We start from the raw sequence: 17,196 nt of genomic DNA, 5'->3' as shown, positions 1-17,196 counted from the left end.
TCTTTTCCAATTTCACACCAAGCAAATACCTTTTAAAGAAATTCCCACAACCTCATTTTAATTTTTAAATTATTATACCGAACAGTAAATACAAGATACTCCAAGCCAGGTGGAAAAATTCCACTGACGACTTAAGAAAGCACCTTGAATATTGGTGCCCAGACAACTGGTACTTCATAGCCTTACCAAGTGATGACAAGAAACCCACCAACCAATGCTATCTAAAATCTGTTCTTACTTACTCACATAATACTTTCCACTCATCATGCTAACCATACTAGGAGACATATCAGCATTTTAATGGAGGCCACATTATGTCATAAATGACATGCTGTGCTTTGATGCATATTAAAAAGTACAATTTGGAAAACTGAATTAAAAATTCAGTGCACAGCTCCATGGAACTGGCCAATTCCTAGACACTGAGCTGGCAACCTGTGTCCAAGGAATTTAATAAACCTTTCCTATCCTGTGAAGTTTAAATGCATAAGTCTGTGGGGTTTTTTTGGTACTGGAGTTTACTATTTCAAAGCAAATTTTTTTCCAATTGCTCATCGCTATACATCAATATAATGCTCTAAACCATCACTTTTGATGGTTGATGATGATGATGATAATACATTTTAAATTCTTTGACTAAGCTACTTGAGTAATGATGGAAAGATCGGACCTTTCCAAACATGAAAATACAATGAATCAACATGTGTCATCTACAGAAATGGCACAAACATCACTTAATGTGATCACATAAAACACATCCATCATTCATTCGTAAATCCATTTCATCATCTCTAATCCAAAACTCTGCAAGTATTAACAGTCAGCCGTAGAAAAAATAGTATTTTAGCAACAATCTATCAGATGACAAGCACTAGTACTTACAGCATGGTTAAAAATTAAGCACAGAATTCTTCTGGATTAAAATTTAAATGTATCTTTTAGTTCATGAAATTCAAAAATTTCTTGTTGAGTTAATTAACCGGTTGATTTTAACCTGTTGATTTAACTACCAGAACTCAATCTTAAGTAAGGAAAAGGGTGTAAGTGACTGACTTACCTTATGTTTTTTTAATTTATGGTTGATAAATCTACTCTTCCAAGAGCAGCCCCTCCAAAACATACGATTTCAGTTACAACAACAACAACAACAGAAGAGAGACAGCCTTTTCTGACACATTTACAAAGACACTAACATGATTTTGACATCAGCTTTGCATTCTGAACTGAATAACAAAATCCATATGACGGAAGTTTAATAAACTTCTCACCTTGAAGGAAAGCAGCATTCTTCTTCTCACCTTGAAGGAAAGCAGCATTCTTAGAACTAGAAAATAAAACTAAGTCACACTAATACTGGATAAATACCTAATATCCCAAGGAAAGTAAAATTATTAACATCTATTAACATCATGATATTGCTATTTTAGAAAGACTACTCACAAAATGGTCATTAAAATAATTTTGTTAACAAAAAATGACAAATCCATGCTAGTCCATGCTACACAATATTAGAAACAGGCAATTTTTCAGGACTTGATCTATTCTTTATTTAATTTTAAAAAAGCTGGTCTTCATCTGAATGCTCTTCTGTGGGTTAAAGCTCCCTAAAGGCACCATCACCGTAAAAAAAAAAAGAAAAATCCCTATATTAATCTGAAAAAAAAGAAAGAAACATGAATATCATATCTGTAGAACTGCAAGGGAATGTATATGCCTTGGAAACCATTTGAGTGAAAGGATACAAGTTTTGGTATAACGGGATTAATGATTTCAATGCACGGCTTGCATTTATAGCTGTCGCACGAACCATAATAGGCAGAATTTTTCCATTCACAATAGCACCATCAAAGAGTGGACCAAAAAATGGAACCTGAATAAAATATTAAGAAGTTCAACATAAAGCAAGACAAGATCATAGCTATAACAATTAGCAATCAACATTAACAATAGAGCACTCAAATATATGTCTTTTTCCCTCCTCATTGCTAGATAATCAAACCAGTTATTGTGTTGCAAGTCAGACCTTTTCTCTTGTGGAAATATACAGTCATATAACTGCTTGATATCCTTGGCAACAGATAACACAGCATTTGAAAAAAAATTAAGCAACTATTTGAATACTATGTCTCATCAAAGATCATTTACAACATTTTCTGCAAAACTCCTAGGAAAAGTCATGCATATGATGTTTATGAGGTTGATAGGCTAGATGATAATATTATAGATGGTAAGAAGCAAAAGAAATAATTACTCAGATTCTAAAATACTTTTTATCATGGCTCGAGTTATTAACATTTCTGTAAGGACCAATCCACTGTGAAAGTGTCATACAGCTACTGGTGTACTGACCCTCACCTTCTATTTTCTTTTTTTTCCTCTGTTCTTCTTCCTTTCTACAGTATCTAAACAAAAAGACTGTAAGCCCTTTACAGAAGAAATCTGTGGTGAAAGTTTCACCTCTTTGGAGCCTAATTGTAAAACCTTATTTGTGAGATCAGTAGAAAACCTCAATATTTAGAATAGCTAACCCATAAAAGGTGAATAGAACAGATAGATCTTATGTTTTGGCATTACATTTCTCTCTAATCAGTCATCATTTTGCGATCAAAACAAAACAAACATTCAGTATTAAGTATCTTCATTTCCTGTACATGTGAATAAGGTTCTGAAGCTGCTGACATAAAGCAGGAGAAGAGCAGCAAAATTTGTGCATCAGCTCAGCAAAGGGAGCAGAGTGTACACTAAATATTCTTTCAGCTAAGAGGAGACAAACACTGCAAAACAATTTTAGATCCCTGTAATATTTTTGCCATTAGTCATTTACTGTTGTTGGACTAACAACAACCCCTGTTTTTAGCAGCTTTCGCTTTTCTTCTTAACCTGCAAGGTCCCAATAATACAACTGCTTGTAGTTAAAGTAGTAAAAGAAAGGATATACTTATTAGTTAAAAGTGTAAGTAATCCAACAATAACAAGACTGATTATTGTTTCATGCCTATCAATAGATAGAGGCAATCATCATAATGAGGTAATCCTATTTCTGTCATACCTTATTTATTAATATGAGTGCTTGTAGTAACAATTTTAATGAAGTATAGAAATACATGGCAAGTGACATCACACACAGAAGTTATGCAGTACAAAAACTCATGACTACTTTTACTCGGTCAGTTTAGTATTCACAACCCTAAACCACTGTTTTAACAACAGGGTCAGCATTGACATTTGAGGAACAGTCATTAGAAAGAATGTCTGTTCTCATGCCTAAGGGCTGAATAGTCTTGCTTTACTGAATTCATCTCCAAATTCTTGTGTGGAGTTAGGAAGAAAGTAAAAAAATAGGTTTGAGAGGAAGAAAGGTGAATATGACAAGGATGGAGGAAGCTGGAACAGGCCATTATTCAACTACCTCAGTTATGTATCAAATTTGATAAAAACATTCTACAAGTTTACTGTAAAATTTAAATTATTATGTAGAATATTCTAGCTTTGTTTCCAGATTATGTTGTTAGCAGGTATGCTTTAGAGCATCATGCCTTTGCAATTTCAAGTTACTTATTTGACTGCACACTGTTCTCACTGAGCTCTTCCTTTTCCCTCCTACCACCGCTGCAACTGTTCCTGCTTAAGACATCACGTTGTTGGATCAATCTTTTATACCAAAACCTCAGATTCTAAACAAAACTCAGTTCATGTTAAACACATGAAGGAAACACAAAAGAAAACAGACTCTTACCTCAGGCTTTTTCATGATCTGGATACTGAACATATGGTTTTTCATGGGATAGATAACTATAAGAACATCACCAAATTCTGTTGGAATTATTCCTCTTCTATAATCTCGAGTATGTTCTGACCAGACAATGTGTACTTCATCATTTCCTAAATGTCTTAGCTGGAAAATCAGGGATAACATTTCATCAATCTGAATATTCTTAATTAATATTCTATAGCCATACAGCTATATTAAATGTACATATTTAAAAAGACAAACCCACTAAAAACACATGAAGAAAAATGAGTAAAATAACCAAATGACACAACAGTTCTTTTACAATTTCAGTGTATTAGTTGACAGCACAGGTTTGTGCTATATATTTTTATACACTGGTGTTAATTTCTATTTAAATCAACAGATATGTGAATATTTGTTTCCTACTGGAAGCTAAAATTTTGTTGCTATTATCTCAAGAATGCAGTGGTTCAACCTGATATACTAAAATGTGTTCAAGACTGCCATCACTGATCGGCAGAAAATTACTAAATTCTGTATGAGCTTCTAAAGTGTGAATGGACATCTTTCTAAAAGTTACATATCAGAGAAGTTAACCTCATCATTCTAGCCAAATTCCAAACTCCCTACTACAAACAAAAAGCTTTTAAAGGAGAATAGCTACTGCATTCTCCATAGCTCCCAGAATAACTAAGATAAATGCTCATTTTCCATGAAACCTGGACACCTTTGTAAAAATAACATCCTCCTCCGCTACAAACTACAAAATGGTTCATGATCTAGTTCAGAATGGCTGAATGGGTTCCTCCAAATCCATGCTGTATCCTCAGATGTAATCACCTAACCCGATTAAGGAACTCCTTGAACACTCTGGAATTATCTGCACAAAACACTCCTTCTGATAAACATTATCATCTTAAAACAAATGTTCACATCATGTAGCAAGGCTTGATGTATACTGATCAAATACATTCAGATTATTAAATGTGAGATTCTTTCCAGTAAGAGTTATTTCTGAAAATTCCAACTGGATTATCTTTTATCTCCTAGTGCATCACCACTTACAGACAATTGTCTTCACCCCTGTTTTTAGCTTGTTTCCGCAGCTTTTGGTAGGTGGAATTTGTCAAACAATCACCTTGACGTTATTGAAAGGACTGCACTGTGAACACTGCTGTTAACGCGTAACATACAAATACCACTCTGAGCATGTACAAGAAGTTATTCTATATAAAAAAGCAACAATTTGCCATAGCACTTTCAGAATGCAAATGCACTTTAAATAAAAGCGAAACACATACACAGTCTTCAGAGAAATTTAATTGCAATTATTCAGTTGTTTATTTTACAAAACCTCCTGGAATGCTTTGTCTTATCTGAAGGATACTACACCAGTTGTCAGCAGCAGACTCAAAAAAAAGAGAGAGAAAAAAAAAAGCTGTCTCTGCTCTTCTCTGTTCGCTTTAAATTGCATTGCACCGAAGAACAGGGTTGTATTTGTATTAAAAAAAGGATTTTCTTCAGTGTTGGACTGGGCAAAGGACAGGTGGCTTTAATACCCCATTTCTTTGATGCTCAACAAGTAATTTGTTTTGTCTGGATCAGACTGTATATACACCTACTCTAAAATGGCTGTGGTGCCTTTGAAGCCAGCTGTTCTTGCCTATTGTGTAGATGGCTGAATTATTTTGAATAGCACTTACTTAGGGACACTCCTGCATCAACACTTAAACCCAACCCAGCAAAAGAATTGGTTAAAGCAACATACCAACACTGAGCTTTATTTTACTAGATTAGAATAAAGCCAGACAGCAACCTGAATGGCTGATGTGCAACAAACAGCAGCTGAAGGACCCTTGGATAACACTTAACAATGACAAACATCATAAAAGACAATTAACTGCAAAACTGACTCTCTCCTACCTTAGAATCATAGAATCATTTAGGCTGGAAAAGACTTCCAAGATCATCAAGATCATGTGTTAAGCTAACACTGTCAAGTCCATCACTAAAACATCACTAAGCACCACATCTGTGCATCTTTTAAGTACCTTTAAGTACCTGGGATGACAACTCCACCATTTCCCTGGGTAATGCTTGACCTGTTCCAATGCTTGACAACTCTTTCTCTTAGGAAGTTTCTCCTGATATCCAGCCCCTAGTGTAACTTGAGGCCATTTCCTTCTCCTGTTTCTTGTTACTTGGGAGAGGAGACTGATCTCCACATTGCTACAACCTCTTTTTTCATGTAGTTGTAGAAAGCAATAAAGTCAGTAGAGCAACAAGAGAGTGACAAGAAGCACATTTAGTTGTTTTTAGTTTCCTGGCTACAGCTTGGAGGAATGAACTCCAAAATTCACAACAAAAAAAACCCTCCAACCCCCCCCAAATCACCAGAAAAGCAACTTCTCCTTCTTACCTCTTAGTTTTTCAGCAAAACATTAATTAAAGAAACCATGCATGGTGGCACCAGAACAGCCCCATTTTCATCCGGGCAGAGTTCTATCTTTTAAGTTTACACAAGGCTCTGCTTCATTTCAGTCTCCTCTAGCATGGCTGTCTAATAAATCATTATCCTTGGCCTCCTCTCCTTTGGCCACAGTTAACCAACTTCTCTCTTCAGGCATGTGATAATTTCTAAAATGGATCACAAACATGATCCGAGGGGGGAAAATATATGCCAGGTTTTTGCTTTAAATTCAGCTCATTTCGTTCTACTGGCGTCAAACATAGCCCAAGAAAACTTGTTGGCACCTTTTTTCGAAGCATGACAGGAGTGGAAAGTAGGGTTGTCACATCCTAAACTGGCTATATCACCAGAGAAGTCAGTGAGGAGTTGCACGTCAGATTAAAAAAAAATATAAAAAATCCCATTTTGTTTCCTCAGTGAAGTGACAGTCAAACTAGCTGTTGAAATATGACCATGATAAGGCATCAGGGACTGACAGGCTCACACTTAGAATCAAGTGAAAAGCTCAGGGAGAATGAGGCTGCCCAGCCAAAGAGAAAGCATGAGGTAAATCAGTTTGGACATGAAGTGTTGTGGAATGTAAAAAACCCACATTGTCCTAGGTTGAGGGATGGCCATCTGGAACATGACTGAACTCACTGGACTAACTGCCAAAAAGCAGAAATGGGGCCGATACACCATCACTGCACTGCACCACTCATAATTCAGCAATATTGAACTATTTAATAAAATAATTTTTCCTTACTCCTTACTTTGCCATCTTTGCATTCAGAGACAATAAACTCAGAGACAATAAACACATAGACTGTTAGAAACAAGTGATGGTGACAGTGTACATGCCAAATAAACAGCTTCAAAATCCAAAACATATAGAGAATTTAGATACTGCAGCTTCTTGAGGGCATCATTGCCTCTGAATTTCATTTATCAAAGGTTGTTCCTGTTTACCTGTTACTGATACCCGCAGTTAGTCAGATAGGATACAAGTTCTTGCACTTCTGTGAAAGCTACTCAGATGAAACATCACTACTGATGCATGCTTTCACATTAGACTGATACAGATTTTACTGTGATAAAAGTGTACTGTGCGGTTATTTCAGCAGGATTACTGACAAAGGACACATATTTTTGGATGCCAAGTGTACTGAAGCCATCAGCAACTTTTCTTTCCAATTTCAAAGTTTGCTTAATACTCATGTATATATGTGTGGGCTAAAAGCAGAAACAACTTCAGAGGAAAAGGAAAATGAATCAGATTATTTCAGAGTTCCAAGTCCTTTCAAATGTATTTCACCTCATGATTACTATCAAGAATGATCTTGTAATGACCCAGTTTGAGTAAAATGAAGAACGGCATCTCTGTGACAGGTAACGGATTAAGAGTCAAAATCAGAGGATGCAAGTAGGTGGATGATGATACAAAGTATAAATGGTGGTATATAACCATAAGAGAACTACTCAGGATCAAAACCTTGTTTCTATTATAGGTAGTCAGATGACTGACAAAAATAATAGACAAAAAAACAAGGTTGCATGTTGCTGATTTTATGTCTGGAGAATAACTAAGTTCTGGGTAAGAAATTTGTTTTTTTTCAAGCTTAGATCAGAAGAAGCTCTGACACTACTATCACAGTGCTCCTTATTGCCTCTTTCAGATGTCCTCACCTCGGTCAGCAAGAAAAACTTCCTTTCAGCAAGAAAGCTGGAAGAGCACAAATGGTGGTAACTTGACTGATCAACAATACTTGATTCATGGAAGAGATCTGATACCTGAAATTGACTTGAAATGACCTCCTGGCCTATTTCATCAGTTAGGTTTTGCATAAAACATTTAAGAAAGAAGAAATTCAGATTTCTTTTCAATTTTTCATTTGAGAACCTTGAAATTCAGCAGTGCTAAAAACCAAAATCTCCTGCAAGCACAGCAAACATTTTGACAATCCATCATTCACTGTAATTATTACACCACAGGAGAATGAGAGCCTAACATCTTTCTACTTTAATCTGGATTCTTTATTTCTTTGTATTGAATTGGAAATGTTCCAGAATTCAGCGTCCTGGACACAAGTAGGAGAAATATACCAAGCTACAACTACCTCTGCTCACTGAAACCTTTTGAGGACCAACAAAAACATAATTTCCCAAGAAGGTGTGGTCCCAGTGTTATTTAACAGAATGGGATTTGATGCACACAGAATGGACAGCTGTCAAGACTGAATTCTGTGTTCATGGTTATTCCAAACTCACCACCAGTTGTCTTCACACTTACTTCCTGACCTTGTTTTCCTGAATTTACAACTTCTTACATCACAGTAAGCCTAACAAAGTGCAAATCAGTACCAGGGACATAAGTCACTGCAATAATATAAACAATAAAAAGTCTTAAAATAATATTCTACTTTGAGCAACTGGTGATACACTGGAAACACCTGGAACTACAGGTTACACACCAGTATTCCAGCACTCTAAATGCAGATCAAACCATGCTAGAGAGTTCATTATCTAGGCATAAGACATGACACAAAATGGAGATGGACAAATACAAAGAAGGTGTGCAAATGTAAAAAGGTGTTAAAGATTAGAAAAATGTTGTTTATATCAGCATTCTTCAAGAATGAAGGTGTCAAGACCAGAGAAAGGAAGGTTCAACAACCAAAACAGGAGTTTACGATACAGAGAATAAATGTTACCAGTGTGTATGGAAAGGTTATGTTGGAAAAAGTGTCAGGTGGGAAAAAGAAGAGTTGTAAGCACAGAATGAATGTAAGAATCCAGAAAGTGGACCAAATTAAAGATGATTTCAGGCTATGGGCACAAGTGGCAGGCACAATGGTCATGTTATCTGTGGTGATCCAGAAAGGTGGCAATGAGAAAGAGATTAAGAGCTTTGTTTTAGCCATTTTAAACCTGAGCTGTCGGGAAGACAGCCCTGAGGAGACAAAAGAGACAAACAGATTTTTTTTATGCTTGCTTTGAAACTCTACTCCATTAGAACAAATATATAAAAATGACCGACTGTTAGGTTACCTGAAATTTCAAATTTAACTCAAAATACTTTAAAATATTCTTACTCTATAACCATCATCATGTGTCAGCTCTCCTAATACATTTATGTTAACTGAATACAAAAGAAACGTGAAATAAATATAACCAGGAGGGACGATCAAATCTAATTTTGATACATTAGTGTCATATGCTGTACATGTTACAATAGCAGCCAGACTTTAAACTAAGCTGCAGGCTATACTGAAATTTCCAAATGGCAGATTGTTCTAAGTGATACCAACTATAATTGAAGTAATAAACGATAGTAAAAGCAAAGCACACTGTCAGGAAGAATTTAAGTATTTACTTTTTAAAATTAAATGAGTTAGGTTTGGAAAGGCAAGACAAGTGAAATAATGCAGGGCTCAATTTACAGAAAATTCCTTTTATTTATCTGTTACATTAACCCTTGAACTCTTGCCAAAATTACTGTAATTTCTAATACCCACTTTCCTAAAGGAGGAAGAAAAAAACCTATTATATTTTCTTATAACAGCTAGCCTCAACTATTTTCTTCTTCAAAAATGGAAGTGTTTATTACAAAAAGAACAAAAGAAGCCGAGGTATATGAAGTAATGGCTTTATGCAGTGACTTTTGTCCATTTAATGTTAACAGCACTACTGTCTACAGTGCACGTACCTTCTAGATGAATTTTTCACAAAACTTTGTCTCGATAACTATAGTGTGTTTGGGGTTTTTGTTTGGTTTGGTTTTCTAGAAATATGTGTATCTAATTGTGACTCAAAAAGGTACTGTACTGATAATTCACATCTATAAACCTTCAAGTTCCCAATACACGTTAGCAACACAAAAAACCCTAAGTACTGGGAGCTGTAACAATCTTATGTGGTTAGGATCATGTCATGCACAACTTAGAATCATGTAATACACCAAAAGCTCAAGATTAATTAGTATTTCAATCACTAACAAGAATATTACTTTTTATTTACATGCTGTGTGTATAAAATTCTTACTTACAACACCTTCACTCCTTTAGTAAGTTCCTCCTAAGGAAGGAGGAACTAGACAGGTAATAGCTCATTTATGAGCCTCTACAACCTTTTTCATTCTGTGAACTGAATCTTCACATTATTTAGTCCTTAGGTTAGTGTAAATACTTTTTACTCTAACCTTTAATTTTAAGAAAACCAGAATATTTTACGTGTGTATTTTAACATTAAGTTCCTTTACACAATCAGAAGTTTTTCATCAGTTCTTGAATTCATGTCTTTTTTTGTTCTTGTTCATATCTTCAGAAACAAATGTTTCAGAGGTATCAAGAAACTTAAAAGTTTAATTTACTACTCTCTAAGACTGATGGAAAATCATTTCTAAAATGGCTTAGCCCCTGAAACAGCAGAATCTTGATTTTACAGTGGCTCAACTGGCAGGAAGAAGTTTTGTTTTAATTTAATTTAATTTCCATTTATAAGAAGAACCTATCATGTACCTCTAGGCACATTTACAATATAAAAACCTGCAGCCATTTGAAGCCAACTACTGCAAGTTGGCTTTTCTCTCGTTGAATAAAACAGACAAAAAAATCACATGAAAGACCTGTAGAGAAGCTCAAATCTCAACTTTTCTCTGAAGGTCACGAACAGTACATGCACTCAAAACAATTAGAACTCACATGTTAGCACTCACATGGTTCGCAAATAATTTTGATAGTGTGTGTGAGCTGATTTCATAAAACACAATCCTTTTACTGATATGTTCAGTCCAAGCAGCGTGAGTAGTTGCACAAACAGTAAAGAAGACTTTTCCTACTCATGTCTCCTGATAGCACTTGCCGGTTTATCCCAAGATGTCAACTTCAGCTGATGCCTCTCTCAAGTTTAGGATGAATTTCTTAACATCTCTCTTTGCTGCTGGGACCTTGATATCTCATGCTTCTTCCCACAAAGTCTTTACTTACTGAGTAGGAGCACTCAAGTCTCACCTACTCTGTCTCCTTTACTCAGCACATCATCATTAAACATACACAAAATGAACAGCTTTTACACGTCTCTATTAGATTTGATTGGAATGGGCCAATAACTGTTAGGGAAGGGAAGAGAGACAGAGAGACAGAGGGAGAGGCTCACAAACCTCTGTTCTTGGAAAAATGTCCTTAAAAACAACAAAATCAACACACTGAGGGCTAACAGAAAAGAAAACCACAGAGAAATACATTAGCTTGATTAAACAGTCAACCAGTAGCTGAACCACAAATACAATCTCAATCTATTGATACACTCTACATATCCATACAGACCTCAAGTACTCCAAATTACTGATGAGTGAGATTGTTGGTAAAGCAGGAGAGAAACAGGCCTGGAGTAAGCTGGAATTGTTAAGAAGCCCAGCTGACACAATTTCAGAAGCTGAGTCAGAGGAAGCCTGAACCAGCACTGAACCTTGCCTGTCAAGAACAGCTCATGCATGGTGTTCTGTGGCGGTGTATCCCTCCCTACCCTCTCAGCCTGCACTAACATCTTGGAAATGCTCATTAGGCCTCGGTCTTAACAGACAGTACCTGGGCTAAGCTCCTCTTGAGTGTTATCAGAAACACCGTCTGGTCCCAGGAACTTATGCTCTCTAATGAGCTCCTGTTTTTAATGAACAACCTTGGAAACTTGTTTTTCTTGCATGAATAATAGCCCAAGGGGAACTGGTAATTGAAGTTGTAATCAAACTTTCAAAGAAAGTTACCAACCCAAATTGTGGACAGAATGGAAAATTACTATGAATTAAACTATTAATTAAACTCTCTTGCAGCCCTATAAACATTGGTTGGAATTGAGACCCTTTGAGCTCTCCTGGACCACGAGCTGGCTCCAGCCAGCCATCTCCCTCCGAGTGGGACACTCTTTCAGAGGCAGCAAACTCTTAAGTTTGTTGTACGCAGGGGATTGCTGTTAAATCCCACCAATGGAGACTGGGCTCCTCCTGCTCAAGGATCAACCCCGTCACTAGTTGAGAAGATGCAAAGGCATCCGACATGAGTAGTTCACTGAAGTCAAGGAGAATTGTTTACAGGTAGATACCTCGTACATACTCCTTTAGATCTGTGTACATGCAAGCATAAATGTGCTATAGCTACTGTACTATGAACCTTGCTCTCAGCTAAAGTACTTTAGATGTGCAAGTTAGGCCCGTGAGTTACTGTTGTGCTACAGTAAATTCTATATAAACTTTTGTTAAATTATTTAAATTAAGTTACTGATGTTAAGTGCTGTTAAGTCTACATGCTGGTAAAAGCTTTAAGCCTAAACTGTCATTCAAGTCTGGGGCTAAGTTTGGCAAGTGGGTCCACTCTGAACCTTGTGACTCATTAGGAGGATCTTCCTCATTGCTTTTTATCCTTACCCCTTCCTATTCTAACCCTTTTTTCATCCCCAGCCTCCACACAGATCATACTTGGTTGATCTCAGTTTTAGATTGATTGATTGATCGTATGTTTTAGTCTGACTTTTCTCTGTGTGCTTTAAGCATCCAGTAGGCAGTAGACTGAAACTTGCCAATGAACTGTCACACCTTTATTTGAATATTAAACCTGATTTTGCCAATGCCTTTGCTGGTCATTTTGCAATGCCTTTGCTCATTCATGACATGCTCCTGGAAACAGACATGAGATCTTGCCTCTGTGTTCTGCTGAAGTCCAGAGCATTTTCAAATCAGTCACTATTAATTATTTTTCACTGTGACCCGTTCCCCTTTTCAACACTTTGTAATGATCTAATTCAAAGAGATTATAAACAAACATTGTAAGGTTAATTACAAGCTATGTTTTATAAAACCAGGCTTTTGTTTAAAAAATAAAGAAGTCAGTCATCTTAAAAAGACCCCCCCACACACACTGTTCTGTAGTAAAACACTAGCAACAATCTAATTTTAAAATGAGTTATTTTTGCTATTAACCACTTCTATAAATCATTTAACAACCTTAGTATTACCCTGACTCTACTTCAGGAAATAAAGAACAGAAAGGATGCAGCATCACAGGCACACAAGCAAAGCGTTTTTAATTAAAAAACCCCACACCAACCAAACCAACCTGAGATAGAACAGTGAGAAGTTAGAATTCATAGTCAGTCTATAATAAGAACAATAATATTTTTTCTTCAAGTTGAACACAAAGAAAAAGAAGTCATTAATAATTGAAGCTTGCCAGAGGCATGGCTATTTCTCTCTTTACTAACTGTCTACCATCTAATTTAATTACAAGTATTAAAGTCCATGCTGAGGTCAACCAGCTTCAGTTCCTCCAATATTACACTTCAACCAGTGCTCATTAACGTGTCTAGTGAATGGATTAGCACATCTGAAGATGTATGTATGCAGGATGGGGGGATAGTCTGAGGATAGCTAATTGTTCATTCATAACAGGACACATGTTCAAGATTGTAACTTATTACCACTAATGTGGAATTTATTAAATTCTAAAGAAAAAAATACCAACACAGAAAATATTTTTTTAAATGCTTTTTTTTCTTAATGCAGCTTTAAGAGATCATATCACTGTTGAGAATCTGTCCCTCTTCCAGGACAAAACACTTTATATACAATAAACACTGTCTTCATATTTTTAACTTTTTTTTTTTTTTTTTTTTTTTTTTTTTTTTTTTTTTTTTTTTTTTTTTTTTTTTTTTTTTTTTAAAGGGGAAAATTATGTTAATAACCTGCATGTGACCCTTAGGTAAATAAAGTCATCTCAGAAAGCAGTCACCCCATATTTCTTAATTGGCATCTAAGGTTTCAAAAGTACTAAGATATCATTCAGATGTAGTACTTTTTCTTCTACACCAATCATTACCTCCCTGCACTTTTCCCCACTTTACATATGTTCTTGCCAACAATTACAATGATAGCAAAAAATCACCAGTATAGTAAAATTAGAAACTGGCAGAGAATATACCAACTTATCAGGCAAAGACATTATGATATTTTATGGTGTTTTGTTGTTGTGTTGGATTTTTTTTAAAGTTACTGGAATTTGACTCTAATTTCTGTAGGTTTATTACCAACAGAACACTATTCATTCAGAGACACCTACCTTTTTTGTTAAAGAGTCATCTGAATCAGAAGGCATTCTTGTTGACACATGGAACATTACTTCCACTGTTGAGGTAGCAAAATATGGAGTGGTCAATCCAGTGCTTTTGTTCTTTTGCAGTCCTCCCATAAAGCCACAATGGTTTGTGAGATTTACCTAGAAATAGAGACCATAAAACTTTACAAGAAAAAAATTATCAGGTAATGAAAATTATCATTGAACTCTTTATATTTTAAAATGCACTTTCAACTGAACTTTAAAAGTGAAGATCCTTTTCCCAACAGTGCAGTTACATTTTGTTTCTAAAAGAGCTCAGACTTGCTGACTAGACTGGGAATCATCTGCAGTGCCATAGCATTCCATATTCCATGGTCACCACAGAAGCTACTGGAAAGATGAGATTAAAAGAAAGGAAAGATTGTGTAAATAATATTTACTGCGTTATTCCCATATAGTTTGACTGTAGTCACTTTCAAGTGCTTTCTGAATTTTTTAAAATTCTCTGACACTACATCAACCTTAACCTGAGCTTTGGAAAAACTCTGTGTAACAGCCAGGGAATTTATTACCTTCCATATATATTTTTTGAGAAATTTTCTTTCTGTGAATATTAAAAAAAAAAAATTCTCAGGAAACTAACTGATAGTTTGTAAATAAGTTTTAAAATCTTAGATCAATGGGAAATAGTCTGACTATTAAGTAAGTTTAATATGGCTATCATGTTTAATGTGATGTTTTGCCTTTAAAACAGTGACTATAAAAAGTTGTTTTTTCAGATGTGAATACATTTAATCTCTGCCCACATGGGATATATTTGTTTTCTTGACACTAAATGATGCAGAATTTAATGTTAAAATATTGTCTCATTACGGAATATTAATCCAAATTAGCAACTCTTTAAGCTAGCTAATACTGCCTAAGAGAATTAAACCACTAAAGAAGGATATTTCATGGTACTAGTATTGTTTTTTTCCTCCTGAATGTGGGAAATAAACATCTATGTTCATGAAAGTCAGCAGACTTGTAACTGTTTTCCTCAGTTCCTGTGGGAAAGTCAGAGTCATTATCCACACAGTTAATCTGGTAGTGTCCTTTTATACCTAAGGAGTAAAGAAACACAAAGAGTAAATAAGAGACACTCATGTGGACACCCCTGATGAGCACAAGTTGCAAGAGGAGCAAAAAACCTGCAGCTTCCTATACAGCCAAGCAGGACCAAAAGCCATTCCTGTATTCTGTGCAACAGTGCCAAATTGAACTTTATAGTGGTAATTAATCCTGTGCACCTGAAAGAAAGATGGAAAAAAGGAAATCCTTGCGGCAGTATTAACAAGTGACTAAAGAGCTGTAGGCCCACACAGATGATGGGGTAGATCACAATATTTCTGACTGCTGGAAGAGAAGTTGAATGGAGTGTGTGATCTGATACAGGCCTGCAGTGGAAGGCAGGAAGAAGAGGTATTTGAGAAGCTGCTTGTCTGTACTTTTCGAAGTCTTAAATTTGAGCAAAGCTCAAACTTCAATGGACTTAACGCTTCAAAAGCTTACACGGAAATCAAGGTGCCTCCTAATCAGCTCATGAAAGCCAAGTACAGGACTGCACATTAAAGTATTATCTTTGCCTGCATAAACTTTCTTCAGTTGTTGAGAGCTTGAATTTAAATGGCTAGTATTGTTAATGAAACTAAAAAAGGGATTCTTCTCTAAATCCCATTTTTAAACCAGTGTATTTCAGTTCTTGTGAGTAATGTTGAAGAGCCAAAGACTTGTAACATATGAAAGTATCAGTAACTGTCTTTGTAAAAAAAGCTAGGATAAAAACATTTAATAAATACCTCCCAGCCAAGACCAGCTACAAAATCCTCATAGGCTTGACTTCCCCCAGTATTCGTAAGAATGGAGTGTTTATCTTCCTGTCCCTCAGCAACATAAAACACTGCAATCTTGTGTGTCTCTCGGCTGTAAAACAGAATGATCATTGCATGATAGTGCCTTAACTAATATAAAATTAAAATATGCAAACAATACATACAGAGCACGGCTTTTAAAGCACAAAAAATGCATAGTGGAATTACATTACAAATGGTATGGCTTCTTTTTGGATAACCCCTATATTTTCATATTCTCATTCTGTCCTTTCTAGTGTCATCCTCTCTAGAGCCTCAAGTTTTGCTATACATGAGCAGCATTTACCCCTTTCGTCTAAGATCCAGGATTGTACTGACTGCACCATTTGGAGTGTATGTGCAACTCAATGAAGAATCGTTACACATTTTTTAAAGATCATCATCATTTAACTGTCTTCTGTTGACAGGTTGTTGTTGTTAGACATTCAAACAAGTGGAGATGGTTTCTCATACTTCTACAACTTCCGCTGGGTTTTGTTTCAATTTCTACAAAAACACGTCAGTTTTTAATTCGGTGCTACAATTCCTACTAGAGGTCCATGTCTTCAAATACTGGGACCATTTGAAACAGCTAAACAATCAACCAAAGCTTAAAATGTGAAGACTTTGATATATCTAAGCTTTAAAAGAATTAAACATTATGCATATACAAATGTTCATAATTATAAGATATCTAAAAATTTGTTTATCTCATGGTATTCTACGTGCAGAATTTGACCCTACAAATAAAATCAATGCAACTTCAATATAACAGAAAAAATGACAATACGATGCAAAATACATTAATAATTTAAAAAACTTTTTAGAAAGTCAGCTCAACTCTCACATCTATGCAATTAGAGCCATTTGAGTAAAAGCACACTTAAAACAAGTAAGTAGGCAGTCATTAAAAGAATTTACCATTGTCTTGAGTCCAAATTTCTGAGTTCTCGAAGTAACTTCTCATTTTTCTTCAGCAGATGAAAGCTCCTTCTAAACAGAAAAATTTGTAACTCTTTTATT

At 35.6% G+C, this 17,196-nt stretch overlaps 1 protein-coding gene across 11 annotated transcripts in view; it reads right to left on the bottom strand.

Annotated features, from left to right (window-relative positions):
• Positions 1-17,196, bottom strand: part of RALGAPA1 (Ral GTPase activating protein catalytic subunit alpha 1) — a 133,055-nt gene that overhangs the window by 31,598 nt on the left and 84,261 nt on the right. For all 11 annotated transcript variants that reach the window (XM_040067654.1, XM_040067658.2, XM_040067657.2 and 8 more), the window contains 5 exons: positions 17,095-17,166; positions 16,123-16,246; positions 14,288-14,443; positions 3,737-3,895; positions 1,743-1,870 (listed from right to left, as the gene is read on the bottom strand). In XM_040067654.1, the coding sequence (XP_039923588.1) occupies positions 1,743-1,870; positions 3,737-3,895; positions 14,288-14,443; positions 16,123-16,246; positions 17,095-17,166 (639 nt within the window). The remainder of the gene's footprint in view (positions 1-1,742; positions 1,871-3,736; positions 3,896-14,287; positions 14,444-16,122; positions 16,247-17,094; positions 17,167-17,196) is intronic.

The sequence above is a fragment of the Hirundo rustica genome, chromosome 6 (genome assembly GCF_015227805.2).
Source record: "Hirundo rustica isolate bHirRus1 chromosome 6, bHirRus1.pri.v3, whole genome shotgun sequence".
In the NCBI taxonomy this organism is placed as follows: domain Eukaryota; kingdom Metazoa; phylum Chordata; class Aves; order Passeriformes; family Hirundinidae; genus Hirundo; species Hirundo rustica.
This window is presented reverse-complemented; position numbering and strand designations above follow the sequence as displayed.